Here is a 17,818-nt window from a genome sequence, read left to right on the forward strand (position 1 = left end):
ATGTTCATATACCATTATGAATTGTTGACTTGTAAACTATGAATATCAGAATAAGAAATAATATTCAAAATTCATTTACTTATATTTTTATTATTCTTTATTTTCAGGTACCCGAACCACGTCCTGGCTCATGCCACAATGATTCAAGAACACTTCCCGATCCAACATTAAATTTCATCAAAACGCATTCGCTAATGGATGAAAATGTGCCGGCATTTTTCGGTCAACCAATTTTAGTTCGAACGAGCACAATGTAAGTACTCATGCTCAAACCTCCTTATGCCAGAACACCATCAATTTCATTCCATAGTCCTCACAATCGCATTTCCATCATACTCCAGGAACATACGTTTTTATCACAAGGAAATAACAACAATACCCTACCATACCAGTTTAAATCCAATAGCGAACTATGCCGAAAAAATGACAACAATAAACATGTTTCTTGGTTGGTTGGTTGAGTTGTTGTTCTTGTTACATTTTCTTGTTCTATAGCCCTTACCCATCATTTTGCGTTCATTTGTTGGCTAAAGAAAAAACTGTAGGAGGATGTGGGAAAACAGATTTTCAACTTATAAAACGTTTCGCTTAAGTTTTCTGACGTTCCACCAACTCTTGTTCAACATTTTTGTCTGAGGATATGTTGTAGTGTTGGGGTTTTCTGTGCCATCTTTCAGCACACAATTTAACATTTTATGTGGAAAATTTTGGATTTTTTCCCCTTCAGCATCCGTTTTTAGTTTGTTTTTTTCTCATTTTTTTTTTTTTTTTTTTTTTTTTGGGAAGATATGAGTTTTGTAAAAACGTAAATGCACGAGTGAGTGAACTCAGAGAAAGCTAGAAGTATCATCGTAATCATCACCAGTTACAACATCTACCACAGTCTGACAACAACATGAGCTTCAATGATACAGATCCGTTAAAAGTTTAACTATATCGTTGGCTATTTCTTTTTGTGGCGTTAGCTTAAAATGTTGTTCATTTTTCGTAATGTAATGTTGTTCCGTTGTCGTTGTCATTGGTGCACAGTGGGGATAATTTTTTCAATATACATATATAAGGGCGGCCCAAAAACCGAAAAGAAATATTTGAAAATTAATGATGAACGGTTAACGAAATACGTGCCCGCTGGCCAATCCTTATTTCCACGGACATTGTATGGAGGCCAAATACGAATTTTCAGGAAATCGAGACCTTTAGAGCATTTTCGTGAAAATTCACCTTTGGTCCCATACAAATAACTATGGAAACAAAGATCGCTCAGGTGGCAAGGGTTAACATTAACCGATTGCCATAAAATTTCAAATATCGCGTTTTTTGATCACATGGCAAAATATTTTAATTTTTTGGACCGCCCTGTTATATATACAGTTTGTCAAGCAATTCGTTTTCAAACTAAGAAAACCAACACTTCTCATGTATTAATGTGTGAAAAATGACAAATTGTTGTGATAAAAATGTCGTTTTTTTTTTTTGCAACAATTAGTTGGGCGACTTATTTAAGACCAGATTCGATGAATAAATAAAAATCAAACCACGTATTTATACAATAATTACCGAAACTAATAATTTACATATAATGCATGTTGTCAAATAAATGTTTTCAAAATGTAGTGAAGATCCCAAAAAACGAAATGTTTACGTAAGTACTTCAAAATTTTGACATTTTATGCATTTTACTCTTAACAAGGATTAACTATTAACAAGTATCAACAACACTAGGTATAGAATATCTTTACTAAGAGGGTTACTGTATGGAACAAGGGAGGACCAGATCATATTACAAGTAAAAAAATGTCCAATAGGCCTCAAAACTTAGACGTTTTGTGAGATTTTCAGTTCAGCAGGATGGACTGCCATCAATTACAATAAATACTATTACATACAGCATAACTCGATCATTAAGCTGTCAGCCAGATCGACTAAAAAAGTATCAGACCATATTAACAGTAAACATGACAATCTAGACCCAGTACATAAAAGTGGTTTAATTAACTTAAAATTAATTAAAAGAGACGAATATTTCTTAAAACAGTCGGAAATAACACATTTGGATACTAATATTTTTTTAAAAATGTGTTTGGTACAGATTTCAAAAATTTTCTGAAATGCTTACTACGACCTAATGGAGACATTTTTTGTGTTCTATAGTTATACTATGGCAGTGACGGGAAAATAATGTTACAGTGTTACCATATAATACCACGAAAGTAAAAACAAGTGAGAAAAGCGTTAAGTTCGGTCGGACCGAACTTTTTATACCCTCCACCACAAATTTCAGCCATTTCGGTGGATTAATGTGGCCACAACCTTCATAATACAGAAATTCGGAAGGTATCGTTCTATGGGGGCCATATGATGGCGTGGACCTATACCTACAAATTTCTGGGGGAAAGTTTTATACGCCTAAATAAGACTAAATACCAAATTTCAGCCATCTCGGTGTGATAGTGAGGCTAAAACGTTCAAAATATCGAAAATCGGGAGATATTGTATTATGGGGGCTATATCAACACGTGGACCTATATAAACCTCTTATGGTAGAAATGTTTCTTAGCCTCTAGAAACACAAAATACAAAGTTACAAACGATTCTTTGGTTAAGTGGGTCTAATATATTCAAATTATATTAAAATGACGCGTACTTTATATGGGGGCTATACCAAAATGTGGACCTATATAAACCAACTTTGGTAGGAATGTTTTTTGGTGTCTGGAGGCACAAAATACCAAATTACAACCAATTCGGTGTTTAAATGGGACAAATATCTTAAAAATTCCTTAAAACGACGGCGCGTCACGCGTCATTTTGTATGGGGGCTATACGAAAGCGTGGACCTGCATAGCCCGCTTGCAATACCAAAAGTTCTACGTACATATAATAGATCTTCCCAAAATTTCATCCACCTACGTCAATCAGTTCGGACGCTAGAGTGATTTCCACAGACGGACAGACAGACAGACGGAAGGACATGGCTATATCGATGTAGAATTGCACGCTGATCAAGAATATATATAGTTTGTGGGGTCTACAATGATTATTTCGATTAGTTACAAACCTAGTGACAAACTTAATATACCCCCATCCTATGGTGGAGGGTATAAAAAACTTACAGAAATCTCCGAACTGGCTGTAAATAGTTAAAATCGGTATGTATTTCTAAGAGATTTTTGTATTTATACCCTACACCACAATGTGGAAAGGGTATTATAACATTGTTTTTATACCCTCCACCATAGTATGGAGGGTATATTAAGTTTGTTTTTCCGTTTGTAACGCATTGAAATACTCATTTGCGACCCTATAAAGTATATATATTCATGATCAGGGTAAAATTCTAAGTCGATCTGAGCACGTCCGTCCGTCCGTCCGTCCGTCTGTGGTAATCACTCTAGCATCCACAAAAATAGAGCTAGGACGCTGAAATTTTGGGAAAATGCGTCTTTTGTTTGCAGGCAGGTCAAGTTCGATGATGGGCTATATCGGTCCACGTTTTGGTATAGCCCCCATATAACGGTACCCCCCGATTTACGGTATTTTGACGTTTTTAGCTACATTTTCAGACCGATTTGGCTATAATTTGACATTTAGGGTTCTTAAGTATCAATAAACTTATATAACAAAAGTTGTGGACATAGGTCCACGTTTTGGTATAGCCCCCATATAACGGTACCCCCCGATATACGGTATTTTGACGTTTTTAGCTACATTATCTGACCGATGTTGCTATAATTTGACATTTAGGGTTCTTAAGTGTTAATAAACTTATATAACAAAAGTTGTGGACATAGGTCCACGTTTTGGTATAGCCCCCATATAACGGTACCCCCCGATTTATGGTATTTTGACGTTTTTAGCTACATTATCAGACCGATGTAGCTTTAATTTGACATTTAGGGTTCTTAAAAGTCTATAAACTTATATAACAAAAGTTGTGGACATAGGTCCACGTATTGGTATAGCCCCCATATAACGGTACCCCCCGATTTACGGTATTTTGACGGGTTTAGCTACATTTTCAGACCGATGTAGCTATAATTTGACATTTGGGGTTCTTAAAAGTCAATAAACTTATATAACAAAAGTTGTGGACATAGCTCCACGTTTTGGTATAGCCCCCATATAACGGTACCCCCCGATTTACGGTATTTTGACGTTTTTAGCTACATTTTCAGACCGATATAGCTATAATTTGACATTTAGGGCTCTTAAGTGTAACTAAACTTATATAACAAAAGTTGTGGACCTAGGTCCAAGTTTTGGTATAGCCCCCATATAACGGTACCCCCCGATTTACGGTATTTTGACGTTTTTAGCTACATTTTCAGACCGATTTGGCTATAATTTGACATTTAGCTTTCTTAAGTATCAATAAACTTATATAACAAAAGTTGTGGACATAGGTCCACGTTTTGGTATAGCCCCCATATAACGGTACCCCCCGATATACGGTATTTTGACGTTGTTAGCTACATTATCAGACCGATGTAGCTTTAATTTGACATTTAGGGTTCTTAAGTGTTAATAAACTTATAAATAAGAAGTTGTGGACATAGGTCCACGTTTTGGTATAGATCCCATATAACGGTACCCCCCGATTTGCGGTATTTTGACGTTTTTAGCTACATTTACAGACCGATGTAGCTATAATTTGACATTTGGGGTTCTTAGAAGTCAATAAACTTATATAACAAAAGTTGTGGACATAGGTCCACGTATTGGTATAGCCCCCATATACCGGTACCCCCCGATTTACGGTATTTTGACGGATTTAGCTACATTTTCAGACCGATTTAGCTATAATTTGACATTTGAAGTTCTTAAATGTTAATAAACTTATGTGACAAAAGTTGTGGACATAGGTCCACTTTTTGCTATAGCCCCCATATAACGGTACCCCCCGATTTACGGTATTTTGACGTTTTTAGCTACATTTTCAGACCGATATAACTTTAATTTGACATTTAGGGTTCTTTATATAAGTTTAGTTACACCTAACTTATATAACAAAAGTTGTGGACCTAGGTCCAAGTTTTGGTATAGCCCCCATATAACTGTACCCCCGATTTACGGCATTTTGACGTTTTTATCTACAGACCGATTTAGCTATCAATTGACATTTAGGGTTTTTAAATGTCAATAGACTTATATTACTAGTGGACATAGGTCCATGTTTTGGAATAGCCCCCATATAACGTTACCGCCCGATTTCAGGTATTTTGAGAATTTTACCAACAAGTTTTAACCGAATTATCTGTAATTTGAACATTTGACATTTGAAATTCTTAGTGGGCCCCATATAACGGTACCTCCCGATTTTCAGTAATTTGATGATTTTAGCTACAATATTAAACCCAGCAAGCAGTAATTTGACATTTGAAGTTCTTAGTGGTCACAACACCTCTCCATCAAAAATTGTCAACATAGGTTCATGTTCGGATATAGCTCCCATGTAACGGTACCTCCCAATTTTCAGTAATTTGGCAATTTTAGCTAAAATTTTTAACAGAACTAACTGTAATTTGACATTTGAAGGTTGTAGTGGTCACCACACATCTGCATCAACAATTTTCAACATAGCCCCAATATAACGATACTTCCCTTTTTTCGGTACTTTGAGGATTTTACTTAAATGTTTAACCGAACGTAGGTCCATGTTTTTGTATAGCCCCAAAACAAACCTCCCGATTTTCCGTACCTTAGCTTTATTTTTTGGACGAACTTTCTGTAATTTGAAATTTAAAAGTCAACAAAAATTCTGCAACAAAAATTGTTCATTTAAGTTCATATTTTCGTATTCCCACGTTATGTACCGATTTTCGATATTTTGAGGATTCTAGCTAAATTTTTTAACCGAATTAGGAATAATTTGACATTAAAGGCTCCCATCAAAAACTGTCAACATAGGCCCATGTTTTATTATAACCCCTATATAACAGTACCTCCCAATTTCTAGCCCACCAAAAATTGTCAACAGTTAGATATAGGCACCATAAAAAAGGGCCTCCCGAATGAAGCATTTTATGTACATTATCTGATATTTTAACGTACTCACTTAAAGTTGGGGGCAGGAATGAATATTTTATGGTGGAGGGTATGAAAAGTTCGGCCCGGCCGAACTTAATGCTTTTTTACTTGTTTGTCATATTTTGGTCTGTTTAAAGGAATGCCCTTATCCATTAATTAAATTTCTGTTAAATAAACCACTTTTAGGTGCTAGTTATGGACTTAGGTGGTCTGGTTTACCTCCCGATTGTTTTGAGGATTTTAGCTAACATTTTTAACCGAACTAGATGTAATGTGACATTAAAGGTTCTCAGTGGTCACGAAACTTCACTAAAAATAGTCAACATAGGTCTGTCTTGTTAGAGCCCCCGATTTTCGGCATTTTGAGGATTTTAGGTACAATTTTTAGCCGAACTAGCTGTAATTTGATTTTTGAAGATCCTATTGGTCACAACGATTCTCCGACGATAGTTGTCAATATAGGTTAATGTTTTGGTATAAGATTTTGCAAGATTTTTTGACGAATCTAGCCGATATTTGGCATTTGAGGTTCTCTGCAGTCACGAAACTTCCCAGCCCAAAATTGTAAACATTGGTCCATAGGTTTTGGTATAGCCCTTATACAACGGTACCTCCCTAGTTTTGGTATTTTGGAGGTCTTAGCTACATTGTTTGAATTAACTCCCCGTAATTTGGCATTTGAGGTTCCCTACAGTCACAATGTCGACATACATATGTGCACACTTTGATGTAGCCCCTATATAAAGGTTTTTTTTAGATTAAGTTATATAATTTAGCCATCTGGGGTATCCGTGGTCGAAAATTTTTTGCTCCAATAATTGTGGACAGGAAAGCAAACAAATTATTCCACTTTTAGTTAAGAATATTTTATGGTGCAGGCTTTGGCACTGGCACATCCTCCTCTATAGACCAGCAAGGTAATTTGGTAACTGATACAGATAGTGTGCTAAGGATATGGAAAGAGCATTTTTCCAAACTGTTGGTATCCTATAGCAGCGAAGTCGACGAAGATATCACAGATCCAATTCCAGAAGATGGTATTAAATGTATACCGCCCGGCCAAGATGAGGTAAAGACAGCAATAAACAGGCTGAAGAATAATAAGGCAGCAGGAGCTGATGGCCTACCAGCCGAGCTGTTTAAGGTGTATTCATCAGCTAGTTAGCTCCATCTGCCAGGAAGAACGCGTACTCGACGATTGAAACCTGTGCAACCTGTGTCCCGTCCATACGAAAGGAGATAAAACTTTATGCTGCAACTATAGGGGCATAAGTATTTTCCCTATCACCTACAAGATAGTGTCAGGGATATTGTGCAAACGACTAAAGCCCATGGTGAACGAAATAATTGGACCTTACCAATGCGGCTGTACACGTGGCAAGTCCACCATCGACCAGATATTTACACTGCGGCAAATCCTGGAGAAGACCCAAAAGATGCAGATCGACACCTACCACCTTTTTGTCTATTAAAAAGCAGACTTCGACAGCCCGCTACGTTCAAAGGTATTCCAAGCCATGTCTGAATTTGGTATCCCCGCAAAGCTCATTCGGCTTTGTAAAATGACTCTAACTGCCACAAGATCTTCAGTAAAAATAGGAAAGAACCTCTCCGAAGAGTTTTGTGCCAAAAGAGGTTGCAGGCGAGGAGACAGCCTTTCGTGTGATATTTTCAACATCCTGCTAGAAAAGGTTATACGAGAGGCAAACGTCAAAAGAAGTGGCACAATCTACTCAATAGCCACATGTTACTTGCTTATGCTGATGATATAGACATCATGGGACGATCAGTAAAAGAACTACCCGATACCTTCATGAAGGTCGAAGGAGAATCTGCTAAAGTGGGTCTGACGGTAAACGGCGAAAAGACCAAGTTGATGGTGTCGACGCGCAATGCGACCATTGAGCTCGGACCAACTGTTATAGTTGGTTCCTATAATTTTGGGGTAGTAAAAGACTTCGTATACCTCGGCACCACCGTAAACACAACAAACGACATCAGTTGTGAAATAAAAAGAAGAATTGTGTGGGCTAACAGATTCTACTTTGACTTAAGTAAGCACTTCAAAAATAAAACCACAACTCGTCAAACAAAAATAACGCTTTACAAAACACTGATACTAATCGTGCTGGTGTATGGTTCCGAAGCCTAGGCACTTGCGCAAGCAGATAAGGCAGTGCTTGGCGTGCTTGAGAGAAAAATTCTTCGAAAGATCTACGGACCAATCTGCGTTATCGGTGAATATCGACGTCGCATGAACCACGAGCTGTATCAGCTATACAACGACATCAGTAAAGATAAACGTATCGAGATGCAACGATTGCGTTGGCTAGGCCATATCATAAGAATGAGCGATGATGAACCCGCTAAAAAGATGTATTAATTTGGTCCGCATGGCGGTGCACGAAGAATTGGCAGGCCAAAGAATAGATGGCGCAAACAAATGGAGGAAGAGATGAAAAGGCGCTTTTCTTAGTTCGGTCTATGGAACAAATGTTCTGTAATGGGCCAGCTATGTAAGTAAGTAGGAGAGTATGAAAAGTTCGCCCCGGCCCAAGGTATTTCGGTATTTCGTCGTGGTAAATACTTTATAAAAAAACTTTAAAAATACAATTTGTAGCAGTCAACAACATCACATTTCAAATCTACTCTAAAATGAGATTTAAGACCACTTTTGTTTGAGTTGTCCCAAAAAATCGATCTTCCTGTGATTTGAAAACAAAAACAAACGAATAGTTATATCGACCTCTTTTTAATTTTTTTTAAGTTTTCCTTAGTCGTTTACACAATACGCTTGATAATAATTTCAATGAAATGATGTTCTGCATAGTTGGCTCATACCTTTTCATCATAGGCTGAGGTCCCATAATTAGGCGTATGCATTTTACTGATCACCTGATGAGTCCTTCTTATAAACCTGACGCCACTGGTCTTAACCCTTTCGGTCTGCTGTATTATTATCTCGAAGAACGATTTACAACTCAATACAGTTGTCTGAAGTGATTTGAATAAAAAATCTTTAAAATCGATTTATAGATCATATTTGTGTTTAATATAATTATTATAAAACTCTATCAAACTGATTTAAAATAAAATATATATTAGGAGTGATTTTATTTTAAAAATTCGAATATATCCCTCGACAATATTTTCTAAACATTAGAATTTTCAGTTTATTTCACATCCATTGTAACATCATTGTCAACTGCAATGGTTGCTAGCACTGTTGGTATTCCCGCAACTCCTGCTATTTTTGTGTTACGTTTTAAGCACGTAATGTTTAAAACGCTGTCATTATTCCGATGCAGCAAACCAACAAAAAAAAGAACAACATTTTGTTACTGCCACAACCATTGCTTTTGAGTGTTATTGTCATCATTTTTGTAACAAACGCTGCCACTTCTTCACTACACAACAAATACGCGCAAAGCAATTCAGTCCAAACTATGTACTCCAACACGATGTGCTGATGTGTTCTTCATGGTGCTATGGTGCTTTGCCAGAACCTAACCTCAGACTATGGTTAACTGTTGCTGTTGTTATTTCTTGGTACTGCAGTCATTGTAAATATTATTATACAATAATAAAAACAATAGTGAACATTGTTCAACCCTTTCTCCCATCCCATTTACCCCCAGAAAAATATAAACGAGCCATTGATTTTTTTCAGGCAATCCTCCTGGTCTGTTATTTTATGTTGCAACCCGGAAAATGAACATAATATACAACAGCTAGTCATCCAGCCAGGCAACCACATTGAGCGTGAGAGTGAGGTTTTCGCTTTTGGTTTGCCTCAAATGTTTTCCATTTTCGAGGATCAGGTTCTTCCCAAACCCCAAAAAAAAAGTTTGAATCTTTTTATTTTAGTGTGATTTTTTTATGCCATAAAGTACGTTGTTTTTCGTTCCAACGATTACACTATGATACAAAAGTGGACAAAATTTTTTTGCAGGATTTCTGATGCACAAATTCGGTTTTGTGGGAGTCCATAGAAGACGAAAATACCTTTGGTTTCTTTGGGTCACTTCGGGTTTTGATTTTATAACGGTAAATGTAGTGAAAAATGGGCTTTCTTGGATTTTCAAATTTAAACGGACATTACTTCTTTTTTCCACAACCGATTTGCACACACTTTCTTTTATTATAAAGGGGAGAGTAATGCCTTTCGAACAAGCCATATATTTTTAAAATCGGTTAACAAATGGCTAAGTAAGAGTGGTTTAAGTGTGACAAAAACGCATTAAAAACAGTAAAACGTTTTTCCGTGTGCTCTAGGCTGCGTAAACGACACCTAACGGTACAATTATTTACTGTTAGCAAGTAGGAAATTTAGTTGGCTGTCCAAAATGGGAAAAACTAACGAAATCGGTTGCAAAATGAATGCGTTATGGCATTTTTTGTGTTTCAACTTTTTGGTTTTTTTCATATTTTCCTTTATAAAAGAAGGGTATCTTAGCATGTATGATTCTAGTTGTGATTATCCTGCTTAACAATTACGCACAAGATAACAATGTTTTATAAAGGAAAATATGAAAAAAAACCAAAAAGTTGAAACACAAAAAATGTCATAACGCATTCATTTTTCAACGGATTTTGTTGGTTTGTCCCATTTTAAAAAGCCAACTAAATTTCCTACATGCTAACTGTAAATACTTGTACTGTTAGGTGCCATTTACGCAGCCTAGAGCACAAGGAAAACCATTTTACTGTTTTTTAATGCGTTTTTGTCACACTTAAACCACTATTAATTAGCCATTTGTTAAGCAATTTTAAAAATCTATGGCTTGTTCAAAAGGCATTACTCTCCCCTTTATAATGAAAAACAGTGTGTGCAAATCGGTTGTGGAAAAAAGAAGTAATGTCCGTTTAAAGTTGAAAATTCAAGAAAGCCCATTTTTCACTACATTTACCGTTATAAAATGAAAAACCGAAGTGACCCAAAGAAACCAAAGGTATTTTCGTATTCTGTGGACTCCCACAAAACCGAATTTATGCATTAGAACCCCTGCAAATTTTCACTGTAGCACTGTGTTATGATTACATTTGTGCCAATAGCAAGCGGATGTTTTTGATGATTTGCTTAAATGTGCGGCTTTGGTATGGTTTTAGAGATTAGTAAAGTTCGACAATTTAAATATGAAAATGTAAAGGGTATTTATGATTCATTAAAAGAGAGAGCATACACTGATTATATTTAAATACAGCAATGTTAGTTCCGAAAATATAAAGAAAACTTGACAATAAAAAAACAATAATAATTTTCTTTCATAATAGACATTCGCCAAAATGAATGATATTCAAGATGTTTTCGTTAATAGCACTGTTTATCTGAATTATTAGGTTTATAATCTCTAATCTCTATCTCGATTGAACCATAGAAATGTTGTGTTCAAGGCGGTGGTACCAAAATGTGGATAGAGACAAACACTCAATTTTCGTACCACTAGCTCTAGTTTGTAGTGCATTTGATATTGCTAAAAAACGGTTTAGATATATGTATATAGATATTTATTAAAATCATTATTATATTTGATGCCATAAATACGCTACGTCAGTCCAATCCAGATGCAATTTTCAACATACTTTTAATCGAAGCGCCCAGCGAAATACAGATCTGTTAGTCAATATGTATCCCATAACAAAGTAATGTAAACAACTTTCTGCATTACCAGTAAGCTGAAAAATAATGGGTTATTTTTTTAAACATTTTACAAGGCAAAACTACTTATTTTACTCCTTACCAAGTAATAAGTACGATGGCACAGTGTGTCTGACTACACATGAAATAAAACAACTAACAACGGCGTTAAGTTCGGCCGGTCTGAACTTTTTATACCCTCCGCCACTACCGTATTCAAGCAAATATGAACAATTAGTAACTACTAAGCTCTTTCTCTTCGTTAAGTATAATTCCTTAGAGGAGAATGATGATAATCACTTTATACTGATAATTTTCTGTGTGGAGGTTTTATACCCACAGAGATTCCAAAATACTAATTTACATCCACTTCAGAAGGGCTCAGAAAGAGCTCATCCTTGTTCTTTTTATACTCTGACTAAACACAATACCAAATTACAGCAATCTCGGTTCGAAAATTTGACAAAAACAAAACCTTCGAAATACATAAAATTGGGCAATACCGGTCAATGTGGGTTAGACTGAACCAAACATATATGGATATGAATATTTTTTGCGAGTAATTTTTCCATCTTCTGGGAACACAACATTTCAACTAACAACGAATTCGATAGGAAAATGTGACTAAAATCTTCAAAATATCTTAAATTGTTGCCCTTACATGGGGCCTTTGGCAAAACATGGACGTATGGGGGCTATATAAAGAAAGACCTATACCGATCAATTTCAGGTGGAAAGTTTTATACCCCCAAGAAGACTAAATACCAAATTTCAGCCATTTTCGGGGGGATATTGAGGCCACAAACTTCAAAATACCGAAAATCGGTAGGTACCGTTCTATTGGGACTTTATAAAAACTTTAACCTATACTGACAAAATTCAGGTGGAAAGTTTTATACCCCCCAACGAAGACGAAATCGAAATATCGAAAATCGGTACGGGGGCCGATGACCTAAACCGCCAAATTTCAGGTTGAATGTTTTATACCCCCATCGAAGTCTAAGTACCAAATTTTATTTCGGTGGGATAATGATGCTAAAACCAAAATACCGAAAATCGGTAGGTACCGTTCTATGGAGGCTATTTCAAAACGTGGACCGATATATGCTATTTTAAATACCAAACATCCTCGGAGTAATAGAAACTTCTACACCAAATTATAAAGCTATATCTTAAAAATTGCGAGCTGTATATTGATTTCAACAGACGGACATGGCTATTTCGGCTAAGAATTGTATGCTGATCAAGAATATATGTCGTCATCATTAATGCCAAAAGTCATAACTAGACATCTGATTTTTGCATATTTTTTTTTAATTTCAACTAATTATATCTACGTTATTATACAGAATTATATCGTTCCAATTATAGCAATTCGATGCCATATTGAAAATAATCAATAATTCGTACAAAGCTCCAGCTTCTTTCGTATAATAATTTTCAAAAATATGCAAAAATCCGATGTCAAAAAACGTTATAAATTGAAAGACTGCACGGTGCTCTTGAACCAACTTTAAATGAAAGGAGCTTACACCTGGGAAATGTTTGCGGATTCTGAAACTGCAATGGTCATAGATGAGAAAAATAAAAAAACAAACAACAAAATCGCCGGAGCGCTTTTTAAATACATCGCGGTCAAATTTTTAGTGTTTTTTAAAGTTTTCACGATTCTTATCGAAATGAGATTAGGGAAAATATTGTAGCTGTGAAAATTCTCTAAACATTGACCTGGGGCCTAATTAGCAAATTCGATTCTATCGAGAATTTGCTAGTGAATGAAAAAATCGAACTATGAAAACCTATTCGCGCCAACAACCGTACATTTACTTAGGTAGATGCAATAGCAATCTGTTACAACAATGTCAAAAAGTTTTACAAAAATAAATTATTGGGTACATTTTTCTAGCACAACTTCATACCAAAACTATTACCGAATTCAACAAATATTTATATTTTTTGTCATTATTATTTTTTATAGTTTTTGCTCTAAAATAAACACATTTTTGCCATCTACCTTCTTAATGTTTTTTTAAGAACACATAGGTTTTCGTAGTTCGATTTTTTCATTTACGAGCAAATACTAGATCGAATCGAATGTCGTAATTAGGTCCCCCATAGGATGGGGGTATATTAAGTTTGTTACTACGTTTGTAAGTACTCGAAATAATCATTGTAGACCCCACAAACTATATATATTCTTGATTAGCGTGCAATTCTACATCGATATAGCTATGTCCGTCCGTCTGTGGAAATCACTCTAGCGTCCGAACGGATTGACGTAGGTGGATGAAATTTTGGGAAAATCTATTATATGTACGTAAGACTTTTGGTATTGAAAGCGGGCTATGTAGGTCCACGCTTTCGTATAGCCCCCATACAAAATGACGCGTGACTCGTCGTCGTTTTAAGGAATTTTTAAGATATTTGTCCCATTTTACCGCCGAATTGGTTGTAATTTGGTATTTTGTGTCTCCAGAGGCCAAAAAACATTCCTACCAAAGTTGGTTTATATAGGTCCACGTTTTGGTATTACCCCCATATAACGCCCCATATAAAGTACGCGTCATTTTAATATACTTTGAATGTATTAGTCCCATTTGACAACAGAATCGGTTTTAACTTTGTATTTTGAATTTCCAGAGGCTAAGAAACATTTCTACGATAAAATGTTTATATAGGTCCACGTTTTGATATAGTCTCCATAGGACGATATCTCCCGATTTTCGGTATTTTGAAGGTTTTGGCCTCATTATCACACCGAGATGGCTGAAATTTGGTATTTAGTCTTCGTTTTTCTTCTTCCCCAGAAATTCGTAGGTATAGGTCCACGCCATCATATAGCCCCCATAGAACAGTACCTTCCGATATTCGGTATTTTGAAGGTTGTGGCCACATTAATCCACCGAAATGGCTGAAATTTGTGGTGGAGGGTATAAAAAGTTCGGCCCGACCGAACTTAACGCTTTTCCTACTTGTTGAGATATAGAAGTTTGAATTGGCACAAAGCACTAACTTTATCGCCCCCTTATAAAACAATGCCATGAACAGTGCACCTTAACTAACTTTAAATGAAAACCGCTTACACCTGGGATGTTTTTGTGAATTCTAAAACAGCAATGATCATAGATGAGAAAATCCAAAAACAATAAAAAATCGCTGTAGGGATTTTTAAATAAATCGCGGTCAAAGTTCATATTTTTAGGCTTATTTGAGGTTTTTGCGATTTTGCTTGGTAACCGCAAGTCCTATCGAAATGGAGCTAAAGAAAATGTTGTAGATGTGTAGCTAGAGGATAGGCGTTCATGATTTGTTCCCAAGTTGTACCATTTTTGAGATAACGAAGCTCAGGTTACATTTTTAGGTTTTTTGTTAGGGTTTCGCAATTTTGCTTGAATACGGCAAGTCTTATCGATATGGGACCTGAGAAAATCTGAAAACTCTCTACAAGATTGGCTTGTGTAATTTTTCCTAGGTTGTACCATTTTTTAGATATATAACTTTAAGTTGGGAAATTGCAGTCATGACATTGTTTTATAGGGAGACGATACAGTCAGTGAATTGTCCCAATATGAACTTCTATATCTCAAAAACGGTAAAACCTACAAAAATATCATAAAGGACAATCTTGTAGAGAATTTTCACTGCTACAACACTTTCTTTAGTTCCATTTTGATAGGTTTCCAAGCAAAATCGTAAAAACCTGAAAAACCTTAAAAAACCTTTGACCGCGATTTATTTAAAAAGAGCACCGGCGATTTTTTTTTTTTTATTTATCTCATCTAAAAACATTGTAGTTTCAGAATCCGCAATAACTTAGCAGGTTTAAGCTCCTTTCATTTGAAGTTGGTTCAAGAGCACCGTTACTGTTTTATGGAATATTTATCTTATGAAGGCGAGTATATGGGATATTATCAATCATAAACGAATGGGAGTAAGTAATGAAACCAAAACCGCGGAAACGCTTGGTTTTGGGATGCGTCATTACCACAAAATATGCAATGTTATCCCATTTTTCGAAATACCTTTTCTTGAATAGGGTCGTTATTTTTTAAAGTAGAAGCTTAACATTTTGCAAGAGCATGTATTTTAGTCTTATGTATTAGATTCAACCAAAATACTAATTTTGACTTTTTGTCATTTATGGTAACGATATACTTTATGGGGTCTTCAACGAATATTTCTATGTGTTACAAATGGAATGACAAGCTTACCATCCATATTATAGTGGAGGGTATAAATATGAAGTGTGTTAAAATTGAAAACAAATTCCACATCAACTGTTCTTAAAATAGAACATAACGCTTATTTACTCAAGGAGTGACACAGCTAAAAAAATCCAGTTTCGAGAAAAACGCGTTTTAACGATTGAAATTTGACTCCCGAACTTAAAAAGATTATAACATGGGTGTTAACCATAGTTTCAACCATTTAGATAAGTATGCTACATAGCCTATTCTTCATAAAGACAGCAACATTTTTAAGTCAATCTTAAGAAAAAATAAATTTTCTTAAGAAATGATTTAAACCTCTGTTCGACTTTGCATTTCTTTTGATTCTGTCAACGAGAGTTCTGACATCGCAGCTGCAACATAACCCATACTATAAATATCCACATAATATGTTAGTACTTATAAGTGGTTATTATCCGCCTATAGTTGTTTTGCAAACAAATTTAAAGTTTTTCGTTCGTTGCTGAGCTTCCTAAGTAAAGGGACTTTGCTTGTTGAACTGATAAATTCTTATGTATAGTTATGAGCCACTTTATACAAGCAAAACAATGAAAAAAACGATGCAGTAGTAGACTACAGCTTAAGAAAAACATAAACTTAAGAAAATTTACAATGCTTTACTTTTTATAGCAATTCAAGTGTTGTCCTTTGCTATATGACGACAACGAAGACGACGACTACGATGATGATGGCCACAGGAATTTGTCGAGCAAACACATTACATTAACCCTTAACCCTTAAAAGTTAGTCTTTGTTTGTTCTCTATGGTTACCTCCCCCCCTCTTTCGCAGATGGATGGTCTGCTTTGTTGGTAGGTTGGTTAGTTTATACTGCAGTTTTAACTATTTTGTTTTACAATCAACAACAACAGAATCAGCTGAAAAACACTGCTATTTACACAGCAACAGCAGGAGCAGTGCTGCTAACAAGAAGGAAGAAACTGAAATAACAACGCCAGCATTTGTGAGCATACAAAGAAAAATAAAGCAATACTCTATGTATGAGTACGAGTAGTACTTCCGGTCTTTCTTTTAGTTTCCGTTAACAGTATAATGGCATGCTTGTACTCATACAAAACAAGCGTGCAGTTTTTCGCTTGTCTCTGTGTCTGTATCAGTGTAAACGTATAGCAGCTAATCCTTTTAACAATGTTGACTTTTCATAATGAAAAAGCCATGTACAAAAAACAACCAAAACGACAACTAAAAACAACGAGGCACCAACCAAACCCTAATGGCAATGATACATGCCATGAGTTACGTTTTTCGTTCTTCATTTCATTTAGCCATTCTTGTTGGAGTGAAAGGAAACTCTAGTGTTTTTCTTTTCATTTTTCCTTCTGTTCCTGTTTAAAGAACAGTCTAGAAACGGACACTTTAAATCGCTGAAAATCTCACAAACACAGAAACAAAATAATACATACGTTGAAAAAACTACAAGCGTTGTTTGCTGCTGATACCACAAAGAAAAATAAACAAACTTAATTTAAAATTCCATGGAAGGGAATGTTGTTTTACAGAGCTTTGGATTTTCAAGTTCTACTTGCTACAGCAAAAAGTACATACTTGACACATTGTTAGCGACCTTTCCTAAATCACTTCACCTCGACACTGGGGGAATTTCTAAAAATAACCAACCAAAACAATGTATTTAATATTATATTATGACAACAGCAAGCAATCCAATTAGTTCCCTACATGTGTGTTGTTTTTGTAAACTTAGAAACTGTTCGCTATCTTTGTACTCAGAACACAGCAATGTGTCAATATGTATCCTTTTTTAAAAATCCTCCCACCCAAAAACCTAATTTAAGAAATTTGTAGTTTTCGCCTTCTTCCTTCCTTTGTCTCCCAACGAACAACAAACATCTATGGATAGGAAAATTATCATTAAATTATATTGTTTATGTTAACTGGTGCGTTGA

General features: G+C 35.6%; 1 protein-coding gene across 1 annotated transcript in view; it reads left to right on the forward strand.

Moving 5' to 3' along the window:
• The window catches only part of Sema1a (semaphorin 1a), a 776,225-nt gene that overhangs the window by 709,799 nt on the left and 48,608 nt on the right, over positions 1-17,818 (forward strand). Inside the window, 1 exon segment of the mRNA XM_073968138.1 lies at positions 108-253. Coding sequence (XP_073824239.1) covers positions 108-253 — 146 coding nt within the window.

The sequence above is a fragment of the Musca autumnalis genome, unplaced genomic scaffold (genome assembly GCF_047663935.1).
Source record: "Musca autumnalis isolate F117 unplaced genomic scaffold, ASM4766393v1 scaffold_2, whole genome shotgun sequence".
Taxonomy (NCBI): domain Eukaryota; kingdom Metazoa; phylum Arthropoda; class Insecta; order Diptera; family Muscidae; genus Musca; species Musca autumnalis.